Genomic DNA, 15507 nt, shown 5'->3' with positions numbered 1-15507 from the left:
CAGAAACCATCTGCACCAGGCCTCTTCAAAACTATCCATTTACAATTTAAAGGCCAAATAACAATCTGTGTGCAGCAATTGTGCTGGTTTTCATGACCATTCCGCTTTTCCCCTGCTTAAGATTTGTACTTCTGCAAACTCTCTAATTCAGTCTGACAATGGCTGCCTGTGACAAGGGGAGGGGAAGAGCTTTCAGGTTAAACCCATTCGGTCTCATTTTGTGTGTACATCTCTTCAGAATCAAAAGTGGCATCCTATTGAGATTTATTCATATATTCCCTGATTGTAATCGAAGAAAATTTTTAGTACATTGAGTATTTTTAAAACAAAGATGAGGAAACCCCGTCATTCAGTAATCTGTATCAACACCTCTGGGACTGCGAATCCCCCAGCTGCAGACAGTGCCTCGTGTCTTACTGGTAGCAAGGCAGAACTGCTTGCTTTCCTGGTCCCTCAGCATCTTCTATTCAGAGGTGCCCAATAAGAGTTAAACATAACACTCAGCCTGGGCATCATCATTTTCTGCCAGAGCACTTGATGAAAAATAAAAATCTAAGAACTACTGAGAGCTTCCCCACACTTCCACTTTGACCCTATATGACATGCCCGATTCAGAGTGACCTTGACAGGCTGGAGAAGTGGGCTAGCAGCAACCTAGCAAGTTCAACAAAGACAAATGCAAAGTCTTGTACCTCAGGAGGAATAAACCTATGCAACAAGACAGACTGGGGGTCTAACAGCTGGAAAATGGCTTTGCAGAAAAGTATGCAGGGTGTTAGCGGTGTACAAGTTGAACATCAGTCAGCAGTTCCCTGTGACAGCGAAGGCCAATGGCATACTGGGCTGTATTTGCAAAAGCACAGTCATAAGGTAGATGGAAGTGATTTTTACACTCCACTCAGTACTTGCGAGACTCAGGAACATTGACAAACTGGACTGAGTTCCACAAAGGGCTGCAGAGATGGCGAGGACATATGAGGAGAGACATATGAGGAGAGGCTGAAGGAGCTGGGTTCATTCAGTAAGAAGAGAAGGCTCAGGGAAAATCTTATTGCTTCCTTCAACTACCTGATGGGAAGGTCTAAAGAAGACAGGGCCACAGCTTACTTGAAGAAAGAAGAGAAGCAGCAGTCACAAATTGAGATATGGGAAATTCAGACTGGATATTAGGAAAAATTTTTTCACCATGTGGATGCTATTGCATTTCCTTGTGAAAGGAAAATGGCCGTGCTACATTTACACTTGGACTCGATCTTAAAGGTCCTTTCCAACCTAAAGGATTCCATGATTCTATAATCAAACAGAGGAACAGATTATACAGAGAGACTGTTGAATCTCCAGCTTTGCAGATATTCACAACTCATCTAGAAAAGGCTCTGAAGAACTTCATCTAGCTGGATCTATTTTGAACAGGGGTTTGTATTAGATGACCTTCAGATGTCCTTCCCAATCTAAACTTTTCTGCAGTTCTGTGAGTCTCTCTAGAAAGCTTTCTGCTTTTACTATCCCAGCTTTTCTGTCATTCTTTCCTCTGAAATATTTCTCATAGACAATGGCCATACTGTCTCACATATGTGGGAAAATGCTGACCAGCAATGCTCCCTGAATCTAAAAACTTCCATTAAAGTTATTTATTATTTTGCAGAAATCCATTTGGACATGTCCTGTTAATCTGTAACAAGAATCTGGAGAGCCTAATTTTTTCTAGTTCTGCTAAAGGCAAAGATCAGCACTTTGTCTAGCACCTCCGTAACTTCCTTCAGCAGCCTCAGTCTCTACCTGCACTTAAACCATTGCTTCAGGCTGTTCACAAGCAGTCCAACCTACAGGAATGTAGTTTGGTGCTTCTTAGGAAAACAAGGGCAGCTCAGATGCATTCCTTGCCGTGTCTCAGGCATGTCTGTGTCCCTTATATTGTTCTACATCTTTTCTCATTACTGTCTAACTTTTTATCTCTTACCATTTCTCTGTCCACTGCAGAACACTTGGCACGAAGGCTTGGAGCACCACAATGCAGCTATACCTGAAGTTGTACTGACACCCTGAGGAGTTGTCTGGGAATTGCCACTTAACAAGGGAATAAAAGATTTTATTGTAAAATCGAATGTAAACCCAAACATGCTTAACCTTCATTTAAAAAAGAAGGAGAAGGAGGAGGAGGAGGAGGAGAGAGAAATGTTCTAACACACTTATCTTGAAAAAGGTAGTTCTACCTTGGAATCAAGGTCAAAACATGACCTAAGAAAGCTGGTTTGTTATTTACTTGAAAAGAGAGTATTTCCAAATGACCAGGAGGATCACTGTAGGATGATCATGGGTTGGTTGTTTGTTTTAACTACTTGGCCTCTCTTTCTCTTATCACCGCATTACACCAAAGTATCTGAGGGGAATGTAAGACATTCATTTGAAGATGGTCTGATCCAAGCTTCTTAGAAATGCTGTTCTTCTGTTTCCAGATTTGAATTAAATCTTAAAAATCCTCACTGACCTACCTGTCAGTTGTTTGACAAATTTAAGTGTCAAAAGGTAAAGGAAAGGCATTAGCTGTCCTGGCTCTAACCCTAAATAAAGTGAGTTGTACCCATGCCATGTAATACTTTGGCGAAACAACAGACTAGATGTTAAGGGACTGGATGCTGTTTGAAGCAGCTCTTTATTAAGACGACCTGAAACAGAAACTAAAGGGGCTAAGTATATGCACTTCCTTAACAGTCTACATGAAAATCAAAAAAATATATTAGGTGTAATTAGGTAACAAATCATCTGGCCTCTTTCCTCAACAACGGATCTGTGTACTGTTACTCTTTCCAGGAAAAGATTAACCCAGATGTCATTTTGCTATGACATTAACTTTTTATTTAACCCAGAGAAAGGAATTATTCTGGTAACCGCAAAGCCGAGACAGCCACACTGCAAGTACATCAGGTATACTCTGATTCAGAAGTCACATCCATACTTGGCCCTCAGGCTAGATGGAGATGAAACACATCAACTGCTTGGTATCTTGAGATACCACCGAAATAAAATCTGAGGCCAGTTTGTGTTTCTAAACAATCTAAAAGCTACCCTAAGTAGTATGTTTGTTACCACAGAGCAAACCAGTCACTCCTGATAAATAGCTTTTAGTGGTTTTGGGAGAAGAGAAACTGAAACACAGGAATCCCTCAGAAACAGATTCTTGCAATTATGTTCATAAAAAGTGGATTGAATTTCACAAGTGCTAAGCACTAAGCAACCTTCATTTGCCTGCCATCTTTTAAAAAAACAGAAATTAAAAAATCACCTCAGTTAATGTGCGTAACACCCAGGTCCTAGGCAGAACAGAATTGCTAAGCCCTTTACGCTCCTGCTATAGAGTCATTAACGGAGAATAAACTTGTAATGAGAGTTTCAGATATGGTTTTGTGCTGCATTTTTAGATGCCGGGCACAGAAACAAGAATCCAGGAGTCAGGGTTACACTGGCTCTAAGCCACCTCTGGCTCTCTGATTTCAACTCTTGGCATAATTTAGCTGGGTCCATCTGTCCCTGCTTGCCCGTGGACATTAACTCTGCCAGGAAGCTCAGCAAGGCTATGTGTTATGGCCCCGCTCCTCATGTATTTCCCTCCCTTGCACAGACCTCTGTGCCAGCACTGCTAAACCCTCAGTCTCAGCCACCGAGACAAAGCTGTGGGTTTTAGTGCTCCTTTCCCAGCGCAGAGGAGCAGCAGGCAAGCAGGAACAGCTTTTCTCCCTTCCCATTTCAATGTTTTTAAGACTTCAGAAGTTTCTCCTCTCACCTGAGAAATCCTTTGGCAGGCATTTTAAGAAGAGACAGTCCTTCCTATACCCCGACATACAAGTCCGCAGCCAGGGGACTAAGGACATGCACCCTAGATGTGGAAGAGCAAGGGCATCTCTCTGCAGAGCAGCCATGCCAAGACACACAACCTGAGGAACATGCTCCCTGTCCCTCAGCAGTTCCCAGGTGAACCGGAAAATCTTTCCCCAACCCAAGCACACTAAACCCAGCTCACACTCACAGGTACTTTCTGTTTCAAGCAACAATTTCCAGAATAAATCAATCTCTTTCCTGCGCACCTCCACCAAGCAAAAACGGTTCACCAATATATTTTTCAGACAGCCCTTGTGAAAAACGTCACTTTTTGTTCAAAGAGTCAGGTGAAGGCTCACGTCAAAATATTGCTCCTAGCCTCATCCAAACCCACTGAACTCTGTGAGTCTAAAATACTAAATAGCAAACCTCAAAAGATGACCTATGTTCACATGATTATGCTTTGTCTCTAGTTTTTTGTTGCATGGTATTTTGACACTTTCCAGTTTCCAGCCACAGCTGAAATCCAAACATGCAGGTATCTGAAGAATTAGAGAAAGTTAGCAAAGGTTGGACTTTTGGAGTTAACACTGACAACTCAGGAAAAATAGTATTTCTGTGATAGTCTAGAGCAGTTATTTTACCAAACTACATTTATATTCTCTTTGCAAGCCTGTTAAACCAGAACTCAAGAATATGAACAGTGTATGAATAAATACAGTCTGAATGCATATTATGAGATGTCCTAGGGTGAAAGCTTGGACATACTATGTATTCCAATGTGTGTGTGTCACCATTTAAGGCTGCTCTCCATTAACCTCTTCCTTTCCCAGAAGGGGAAGGAGAGAAGAAAAGGGAGAGACACTGATGGGTTGGAAAATTAAAACAACTTTAATAAAATAACAATGAAAAGAGTATAATAATATTAATACTACTAATAATAGAAACAAAAATGTATGAAACCAATATTGAGCTTCCCAATGAGGATCACATGCCACAATAGCTTGCACCACTGCCATGGCAGGGCAGGCACCCCAATGTCCCAAACTGAACTCAGCCACAGACAGGAACCAGATTCAGGGAATACACGGATTGGGATCAGAGGCAGAAGAAGGGGCACGTAAGAAGAGGCAATCTCTGTGATCCTTTAGCTTTATACCGAGTATGATGTGTATGGGATGGAGTAGTTTGCTGGTCAATTTTTTGTCACCTGTCCCACCTGCTTTTTCCTGCAGGTGTGACCTTTTTACACCTTTTCACTTGTGGACCATAAGAGAGCCAGCAGTGACCTTGGTTCCCACAGGAACAAGTATAAACATGGGCCTTTCTGCATACCAATCCTACCTTAGTAAGAACTACAAACATCAAGCATTATTAATTCTCAAAGTAGATACTGTCTGAAAAACACGTAGTCAACTTCAGAAAGTGTAGTTACTTAGAAGAAACTTCACTGAAGGAATCTACTGAAAGGACAATCGGTCTTGTTTAGCCAAACCAGGACAGCTTGTTACATATGTACAGGACTGTGTTTTGTACCCGTGCACTGAAGCTTATTAGTTTTGGCTTTGATAAGACAACTTGGTACTGAGTGAGAGCACATTAAGAACCAGTCTCCCCTCCGAGCAGATGGCAGCTCCTTATGGCAGGGACAGAGCACATGGACACAGGTTTGGTATTCCTGTGCAATGCTCAGCAAAATAGGACTGGGACGGTTTGTTTGTTTGTTTTTCTTACTTCGACTCTTACAAATAATTAACAAGTATACACAAATACAAATAAACATATTACCTAAAACTACAAGGTTCACTTATTTTCTGACTTTTACTGGACTGGAAGCCTGTCGTGCTGGAGGATATTCACTCTGTATTTATAACAGTGCTTAAAGGAAGCCCAGAAGAATACATGCTTGCTTTCTGTCAGTCATCCTATATGACCCCAGTAAACACAGCTAGCCCCTCTTCCAATGCTTTTAATGTCACTGGGGGCCATAGGTCTGCTGTTTCCACTCCATAAATCTGAAGAGAGGGATATTCACATTCTACAGTGGCATTGTCGGCTCCAGTCTCTCCTCTACCCTTCTCTTGCCAGGCACAGTTACCACATGCCTGATGCTCGCAGGAAAGCAGGAGGCCCTAAAGAGCAAATTAGCAAATGTCATTTTCTTTTACCCAGTGAAATGGAAAAGAAGGGTACGAGAAGTGATTGTACCGATACGTCGCTCTGCCTTCTTTGCTGTAGAGCTGCCATACTTTTCAGCGCAGATTGTGCTTCTCAATCCAAGGGCTAAAGTAAGCAAGCAAGGATGGAAGCAAAGGGAAAAAAGGGATAAAGAAAGAGTTGTAACAAGAAAAGAGAAAAAAGAAAGAACTCTACTGCTTCAGCCTTGGTTATCAGCCAGAGTGAAAAGTGGATTTATAGCTGTTATGGTAAACCACTTAAAGAAACCAAGGCACTCAGCTATCTGTACTCTGTCAACATCCATTTTATCCTTTAAACACACTCGAACAAAAAAACTAACATTCCATGTGGAAAACTCTTTTTCAACCCCCTGTGTGGAACTATTCAGAAAGCATTGTCAAGCTAGGTTGTAGCTAACTTTTTCAACATCCAGGTAGGAAGGTCCCTTTGTCAAGCACATGCATATTCTTTTGCTTGAAATCACCCTAAGGAGGAGAGGCTAGCTGGACTGCTTGCATTTCCCTTTTGGAAAGCAGGATGCCAGTCAAGAAGCAGAATCTCTCTAAAGAAGTCAATTTGTAGTCTCATGGTGTGTGGGAGTGTTTTGCATGTCACTGCCAAAATAATTTGTCAGCAGGGTGAATTTCCTCAGCTGTGCATCAGGTGTTGAGATGCTACAAAACCCATTAAGAGCCCTCATTCTGATGGCTCAGGGGCAAGTGGGTGGAAAAAGAGGAAGCTAAAATCCCACCCAATCCACTCTGGGGAGCTACATTCTGAATAATGAAATTATTTTGTAATAAGTTCTGATAAGAAAAAAAAAATCATCCTACAGGATGCAGTACAGGATGTACTCTGTTTCCACCACATGTTGAAGGGGCAGAAATAAACCCACCTCATCAAATGTACCCACTGTTGTTAAAACCCCTTAGCAATTCAGCACCTCAACAGCAAAGGCTGGAGACTAAATTCTGGAAGAAAACAAACACTATTTGCATTGCACTCACATAGACAAATAAGGCCATACACATGTAAATCTAAACCAAATTGTGATTTCTTCCTTTTCCAATTACAGTTAACAAGAGCAGAAGCAAAAGACAGAGTCTTAAAGTTCGGCACTACTGGGAGAGGAGTTGCCAGGATGATCTGTAAGTACCAAATACTAATGACTGTTGCAGAAATTTTAAGAAGTAAACCCCATGTTTCTTCTAAACTCCAGTTCTCTGTAGATAAGGCCAGACTTTGGCAGTAGTGATATAAAATTTCTACTAATTAACAGGGGAAGAGGAGATTAAATAAGATTTTCCATGCATTCAATCACTTAAAGGCAACAACAGAAGTTGCTGAAAGTTTATGTTAAACAGTTTCTAGAACCATCTGATTCTTGCTGTTTGCAAAGGTCCCTCAGGTCTGGTGGGTGCAACCACCATAGAGCCATGGTTCATCCCCTGACACAGCAGGGACTGTATGTGGTAACACCTTCCTTAGTCCTGCTTCCGTGTCTTCAGACATCAGAGCAAAATGCCAGGATCTTCTCATGCCCAGAATCGTCCCTGAGATCGTATCAACATGGCTGAAGTAACACAAAGCCTCTTTAATCCTGATATGACAACATCTGTTCTCATGTATACTTCACATACACAGTCTGTACATGATACACTCAGAGTATACCAAAAACATATCTCATGCGGGCCAGTCTTTGAAAAGATATTTTGGTGCCAACGTTCTTCTCCATCCCCTGTGATTTTAGCATTGTTTTCCTCTCTAAACTGTGTTCTTTTTTTTCTGCAGTTGAGTCAAGGTGTGTACTAATCAGACATGTCCAGGAGTCCCTTCTCTTGGCTATAACAGGGATGAACATCACTAGAACTAGAGACATTGCTTGGGGAGGGTGGACATGGATTAAGTGACAATGTGGGAGAGGCTCAAAACTAACTTGAGAATTAATGTTTGTCCAGGTAAAAGTCTTATTTCCAGTTTCATGACAAATCATTTGACAAACTCATATATATTCTGTATCTATAGCTGTACTTGAGGTTGCTGTATAAGCAGCTCCAGAAGGAAAAAGAAAATTTCTAGAAAAATTGTGAAAGCTGGACATTCAAGTTAGATTCCAAATAGTAGCAAGATACCAGCAGCAGTAGCTACCCTTAAAGAAACTTTTGAAATCCCATAGGCTGCAAAGAAGCACAGGAGTAAGCAAGATTTTTCTTTGCTGTCAATATGGAAAGAATATAAATTTCACTGAGAAGTACTTTTGCCTGCAGTGCTATAGTCTCCAGATTGTTCTTGTATTCAATGATTGTACCACAAAATAAAAATAACTATGCTGGTTTTGGGTAGCTCTGTACTGAACTGACTATACACAGAAAATGAGATTCAAACTATTTCTGGAAGGATTTGATTTTAAAAACATAGGGATCTCACAGAGAAAAAACAATCCTTTTTGTCAGTCAAATTCCACAATTTTAAGAGCCTTCCTTTTGTTTGTCAGGTTGAATTTTTTTTCTGGATGGCAAGAAATGACGCTTCAAGACAAATTATTCAAGCAATGCCAAAATTCTGCTAGATATTCATTGCTACATTGTAAGTTAGTAAGGGAACGAGAAAGGGCAGAAATACATCTTTTCAGAATGGCAGGCACATATCTTCAAGATAGAATTCCAAAGGAAATCAATAATTATTCCTTTTTTCCCACTGAAAATCTCCAAAAACAATGAAGACAGCAAAAATCTTGGAAGTATATGGAGAGAATTAATATTCACAACAGGAGCATAAAGTATATGAAATTCATTATTTACCACACCCAGGCACAAGAGTGTAAAAAAATTAACAGGTGCCTTCTTTGTCAAGAAAGTCTCCAGAAATGAGGCAGAGGAAGATTTACAGAAGCAACTGAAGAAGATTTCCTAATGAGACAAATTGTAGCCTCTATCTGGAATGTGCACAAGATTTTAAATATTGTCACTGCATCGCGCTGTCAATAGTGAGAGCTTTCAAAATACAGGGCCAGACCCCACACTGAGATGCATCACTTTTTCCCACTCAGTCTCACTTGGGAACTTGCTTTCCCTCAAAAAAATTTCTTAGCAATTTACTATATTCTTATAAATTTTTTTTGCTTTCTTCAAAGTACTTTCCCTAATTAACCCATCTTTACCCTTCCCTGAATCATTCTCAGTTTTTCTTACATCACTTTTCCTCTTCTTTGAGTCCACATCTTTCCTTTCACTAACATCCCCTCCTTTTTAATATCACTTTGCTAGTGAGAGGTGGAGAGTTGCTTTAGGCAAACTTATCTCATGCTTGACTTCAAGGTAGTGAGAGTGGTGCCTTGCAAGCTATTTCTAAAAGTATCTAAGACAACAGAAGAGAAAGAAAAGGGATAGCTGAGCATAAACAGACACTGTATTTTGTTATGTTCTAATTCTATTATAAGGAGTACACAGGAGTGTACAATGAAGGTGAGGTGGTGATTTATACCTTCACTTAAATAAGATTTGTTTGAACTTGTTTGAACACAATCAGCACTCAGAGTCTCATCTGGGATTTTAAACAATGGAAAGTAATTTGTACAGGTGTATAAGTAGCCAGTTAAAACCTACTTGTGGCTTAATCTTATAAATATATCTTGACCTAAATCTGAACCAGACACCCAATTCAGATTTTGCTATCAAAACGCACCAGGGCAGACTACTCTGCCTATTTAAGAGCTGATGCTGAGTTTTCCAATGCAAGAGTTTTGGGGAAACACTTGGATTTTTCAAGTCTTCACCAACCTTCGAAATTTTAAAGGTTCACTATCACTAGGCAGCTCCTGCCTAGCACGTCCAAATCCTAAGAGTGACCTCTTCGTATTTTTCACTACATGAGGGTTCCTTCTACTTTCTACATGCAAACTTGCATCCCTGATGCTCTTCTTACGTTGTACCACACAGATTTCTCTTTAAAAAATAAACCCTAAACACCTTGTAACACCTGTACTGTTACACTGATTTCCTGGGCAATGATCTGATTCTTATGGCTGAGTTAAAACTTTTGGCATTGAACCTTTTTATTCTTACGTCTCAGAAACTAAGTTGTTATTGCCTCATAAAGCAGTGCCTGGGTGGTATTACTAGCTAATTAATGCCTATTCAGTGTAAAGGGCTGCAATCACCTTCCAGCCCCTACAGGCATTTTTTCTTGCTCTCCCTGACAGGACCAGATGCCATTCTGGCCAACCTTTGCCCACCCTTCATGAGCCACACACTCGATTCAGACCATGCAGCTAGCAGCTCTGGAAACACATTAGCATCACAGCTGGACAGATGTTAGAAAATTGGTTGTTACTGCCCCAAACAATGGGAAAATTAATGACTTTAATTAAAAGATGTAGATTAAACCCCTACCAAGGTATAGTCACCTTTTCATTTTTCTGTGCTTTTGTGGGTTTTATTCAATTTTCCAGCTCTCATCACATAACAGGATGACAAACACATAACTAGGAAGAGAAATACATGGCCAACAGCAAATGCTTATAGCAGGCTATGAGGTAATGGTTATCCCCATCTCACTGTATCATTTAATCATAGGATAAATCAGGATGATAAACCCACTCATGTTCAAAGGAAGAGTCCAGTTACATGTTTCAGTGGAGTCAGTGCAGAATACTTAGCTTTTTTCAAGTTCAAGCACCACTATTCCAAGTAATTGTCTTCCCATTGGTTTTCTGTATGCACCGTTCACACGAATTTGTTGTTCTTATTAAGCTACGATCTGCCCCAGCTTCTGGTTACTGCATCAAGATGTTGTTTCTTGTCCTGCCCACTCCACACATCCGTCACACATCAAAGAGGCATCAGAAAAGGAGCAAAACATAAAATATCATTAATTAAAGGCCACCTGAAAATTAACTAACATGAAGGTCACTTAATTAAAAATAAAAGTGTAAATAATTTTCTCTCAGAAAGACCGCTGCCTCAAAACTATTACTTTCAAATTACTCTTTACTCCAACAGCATGTGATCAAAAGCAACACCAAACATCATAATTATTTTTAGATCACATATTCTCTTCTCTGCTTTCATTGATTGAAGTAATTTAAGGGATCTCTATATTTGCATATTTTGTCTTTTTATCTATTCTCCTCACTTATCAGAAATAATTACTTCATCTTAAAGAGGTTGTATATATGTATACACACACACACATATATGTACATACAGTGATACCAGAGACACTCTAAGCAGCCTGCAGCCATACTGTGACCAGCTGTGGTCTACTCTGCTCCTAACATCTGAGGAGGGTCGCTCCCAATCCCTGTTTGGGAGAAAAATGACCACTGAGAAAACAGCCCCAGGGGGTCAACTGATGACACTTTCTCTCACAGCACATCCCCTGTCACTTGCCCTAGCGACAGGTTCTAGGCTGTTGCATTTTGAGCTGGAAGTGCTATACAGTATTTTGGACTAGATGTAAAACACTGGACAACAACGACTCTTAAAAGATCCATGAGAACTCCATGTATAGGAGGAATTGTCCCCTCTGTGCTCTGCCATATTCCTTTTGGGGAATTTTGCTAAAATCCTTTCTGTGAGTTTTATTTGAAAAACAATTTCTGAAGGGACAGACCTCTGTAAAGAACCTGTGAGCTACTTCAGCTGTCAAAACATAATAGCACTTTCTAAGTTTTTCTTTAAAGTGCCCGCTTAGAAAGCTTTTTTAGGTTGCAAAGTCAACATCCGGAAGCTTGGAAATGCCAGAGCTCGTGTCATCTGAGCATCATACTCCAGGGCTGTTACAGTAAAGCATTTTGACAACCCTTAATCACATTGCCACCTGTTACTTTCTTCTACTGGACTTCTGTCTCAGTGTTTAAGTAGAGACCTGCTTGATATCCTTTTGTATTTAGTATATGCAATACACAGCCTCAAGATTTATGTATTCCACACTAACAAAACTGTGCACAGAGCGTAAAATTATTTTCTCCTAAGCAGCTCTAACAGAGTCGCCCCATAGTATCCAAGTTTCTTGTGACCATGAAATTTACCCTCACTGCTCCTCTAAGGTGAGGTTGCAATATTATCTGTGTTCTGCAGCTGGGCAAATGAGAGTCGGAAGGCAGGCAGGCACAAACCTTCCATTAACTTTAGTAACACAACCTGAGGCACACAGAAAGCCTATTTCTCGGTTTCCAGCCCTTCACTCTTTTTCAAAGTCTCCTTGTAATGGCCTCCCAGGAACTCATCCTACTTCACAGTGATCATGCATAGAATGAGAAGCCCATTGTTACCGGCCTTTTGTGAAGAGTTTGTTGTAAATCTGCATCGTTCAGAAATTCTCTTAGGGAAACTGAGGGGAGTAGCCAGTCCTCCAGAGCAGCATTCAACTGCCTTAACTGTCATAATACCTTGCTTTCTCCACTGCAATCCCCTGCCTCATTTACTATACACCTTCCGGCTTGGCAGCAAACGAGGCAGTGTCTAAACATACTCCAGAGCCTACCCACTGGTATAATCTGCATCAGCCAGAACTCCAGATTCTGGAGAGAAACAGCCACAGATCCTTTCCCCCATGCCCCTAACCTGTCTCACTCAGCTCTTAGCTACCTGCACCCCATGTTCTCCTCATTTTTGTTCTACCCATTCTGATTTCCCAGACATCTGTATGTCCCCTGTGCTCCTAATTGCCAGCTCCCATCCCCTAACCCTGCTCCCCAAGTTCCTGCACTCACTCCCTTTTTGTTTCTACTCCTTTGGCTCTTGCAACCATTTTTCCCTGTTCCTCCATATACCTTTTCCTGCCCTGTCTCTGTTTGATGATGACTGCTGCTTCCCTTTTCCCCTTGCTTGCTGGTGAGCAGCGCAGCCCCCCTTCCCTCAGCCCAGTGGGCAGGTCTGTGACCAGGATTAAGCACAGAAGGGCATAAATCCTCTGTGAGCACATGCAGACAGAAACTTTTGAAAGCAAACCTCTTGAATCGGAGGTGTCTCCAAAGTGCTTGAACAACCTCATCAGCAGGGGGACAAACTCAGCAGTAAAGTTTGTTTTTACTTTACGTTAGCAGTAAAGCTGTTTTTGCTCAACACAGCAAAAGGCATCTCCCTGGTAATATGGTGACACTTTATTAAATGTCAAGCCTCCAAAACTTCATTCCAATGAAGTTCATTCCACTAGCAGCACTGAAACGTCTCAGGAAACAACTGCTGAATTTATTTATTTTAAAGAAGGTAACTTAAAGCAACACATTTCCCACAAACCTTGTCTTCAGAAACAACTGCCTTTTTTGTTAAAGTTTTAACTAAAAGAAGAAGAGAAAGAATCAAAGACTGAACCTTACCATGAAAAATTTCAGCCAAAACAATTAAAGTTTACAGAAGCTATGAAGAAAACAATTCCTTATAGTAGGTAGTGACAGGTAAACTTTACTCTCGGCAATCCTACTGATTTTGCTTGTAATTAATATAGCTACCAAACACAATTGTTCCAGCTAAGCAAGCATTTCCAGTCACACTGAATGTAAACAAAATCATTCCTCTCATCAATTAGAAGTTAATCCACATGTTGTCACCATCTCTCCACACTTCCTCAAAGTGTCTAAGCATCATTTTTCTCCCAGCTTTGCCAGCTCCAAATTTCAAACTCTGCCATTCCAGTGTGTGGAAAACTGAACCTGAATTCACCATCCTTCACATCACAAAGAGCATAAAACCAAGAACTTATCCAGAATCCCTCAGGGTAATGGGAGAAAACCAGGTGAGTTTCTCCTGACAGTGCTACCCAGATCACCCTTTCTTACCATGACATCTCCTTCTACAGCAATTTCCAGTTTGCTGAAAAGTTTCCAGTTTGTAGCCACATGCTACGCAGCCTCCCGCCCACACTGCATCTGCCCTGGAGCTGTACTCGGCAGGCACTTGCAGTCCCCTTCCACACACATCCAAGACAGAAAGACAAACTGAAACAAGGACCACACAGTCGCTATGTCTGATTTTTCTATATGAAGTTTTAAAACCTGTCCATAGGGATCCAGATACAGTAGAACTAGAAACATAAAGCAGACATGATGTACACAATTATACATTATGTACTTAGGGGAAAAAAACAACTCCAAAACACTTTGTGTTTCAAAGCCTGCAACACAGTTCAGACAGGTGCTTCCCGTCTAAACTTTGGTAGCTTTTATGGATCCACTGTTGGTTTTGAAAATCTAAAGTGAAAGGACCACAAAGCTGAGAACCACTGCTAAAAACAGGCAAGAAGAATAAGAGATGCTCTTACACAAATCTGAACATGGCAAACAGGATTGCGGTGGTAAACACCTCTTACATGGGGGAATTATCAGCAACAAAACCACTGTTTAGCCATCCTACACTGACAATGGTACCTCTAGTTCAAAATTATATGAAAATTATTGCCTGTATCTTTGAAAGTAAGCAGCAATTGTAGAGGTTTCTGCTTTGTCATGTTGCATCAGAACTACCTTAAGGGTGAGTGTTTCGGTCTTTCTCATAGCCACTTGCCATGAAGGTTCCCTTAGCTGGAACTTCAGGCATCCCAAATAATGTATTTACTTTTGGAAACTTGGATTGAGGTTTATTAAGAGTCCAGTGTGCCACAGAGAAAAAAAGGCAAGAACATATAATAATGGAGAAAGAGGAAGAAACAGAAGGGATGAGCAAAAGAGAAGGAGAAAAAGGACTTCTGTAATTTCAGCACATTGGCACAGTTCATTAAGCTTAAAGGAGTCACTAGGAGTTGTACATGGTGACAGTGCATCATCAAGCAGAGAAATGCAGAGGGCTCTTACTGCAGCATATGTGTCTGGTTGGCGTCCTTTTGTTTGTCAGGTACCTCGTAGTGTGGGGAAATCTTGCCAAGGCCGCTGTCGCTCAGCATCCTTTTCCGAACCGCAGGGTTCCACCGATCTGATATTCTAGGGAGGGAAGAAGGAAGAGAAAGGCGTTCACCCCTCAGAAATTACCTCGTGTGCTCCACTTTGAAGCTGTCTGATGCTTAGTGGTTCCCAGCATTTTTCGGTTCATAGCAAGCTAAAATAGCTTAATTCAGTACGAGTACAAGACTGTTCCTAAAGATTAATAGGAGCATTTCTGGTCTGCCCAGAGGATGAGAAGAAACAGAGACAATTCACAATCATTCTTAGGCACAAAGGGCTTCAGGGCCTTATACAGTGGTATCAGAGCCCTGACCATGCAGAGAAGGGGTTTGTAACTCAGTCAGTACAGATTTACGGTGGGGCAGATACAGTCAGAGGGCGTGAGAAGGTTGAAAAGGGCCAAAGTCCATTAGTCCTGCTGTGTTCTCCAGGATGCCTAATGGAGTAGATGTTATTCCACTGTCCTTCTGTCATTACCGTGGCTGCATCTGATCCTGTCCCCAGCTCCCTACCTAAGATCTTCCCTGCCACATCTCCCCATCTTTCAGAAAAGGGGACCAGAAAAAAGATGCCCAACTCTATCACGGTTGCTGAAAGTCAGATCCCAGCACCACTCACCCAGAGGCCTGCTCCAC

The 15507-nt window shown here is 41.2% G+C and overlaps 1 protein-coding gene across 1 annotated transcript in view; it reads right to left on the bottom strand.

The window, feature by feature from the left end:
* DGKI (diacylglycerol kinase, iota) overlaps window positions 1–15507 on the bottom strand; it is a gene marked incomplete at its 5' end in the record, with an annotated part of 92990 nt that overhangs the window by 33590 nt on the left and 43893 nt on the right. The window contains 2 exon segments of the mRNA XM_009709270.1: window positions 14786–14911; window positions 15491–15507. The exon segment at window positions 15491–15507 is cut by the window's right edge and continues 30 nt beyond it. Coding sequence (XP_009707572.1) covers window positions 14786–14911; window positions 15491–15507 — 143 coding nt within the window.

This window comes from Cariama cristata, unplaced genomic scaffold, assembly GCF_000690535.1.
Source record: "Cariama cristata isolate BGI_N322 unplaced genomic scaffold, ASM69053v1 scaffold891, whole genome shotgun sequence".
Taxonomy (NCBI): Eukaryota; Metazoa; Chordata; class Aves; order Cariamiformes; family Cariamidae; genus Cariama; species Cariama cristata.
This window is presented reverse-complemented; position numbering and strand designations above follow the sequence as displayed.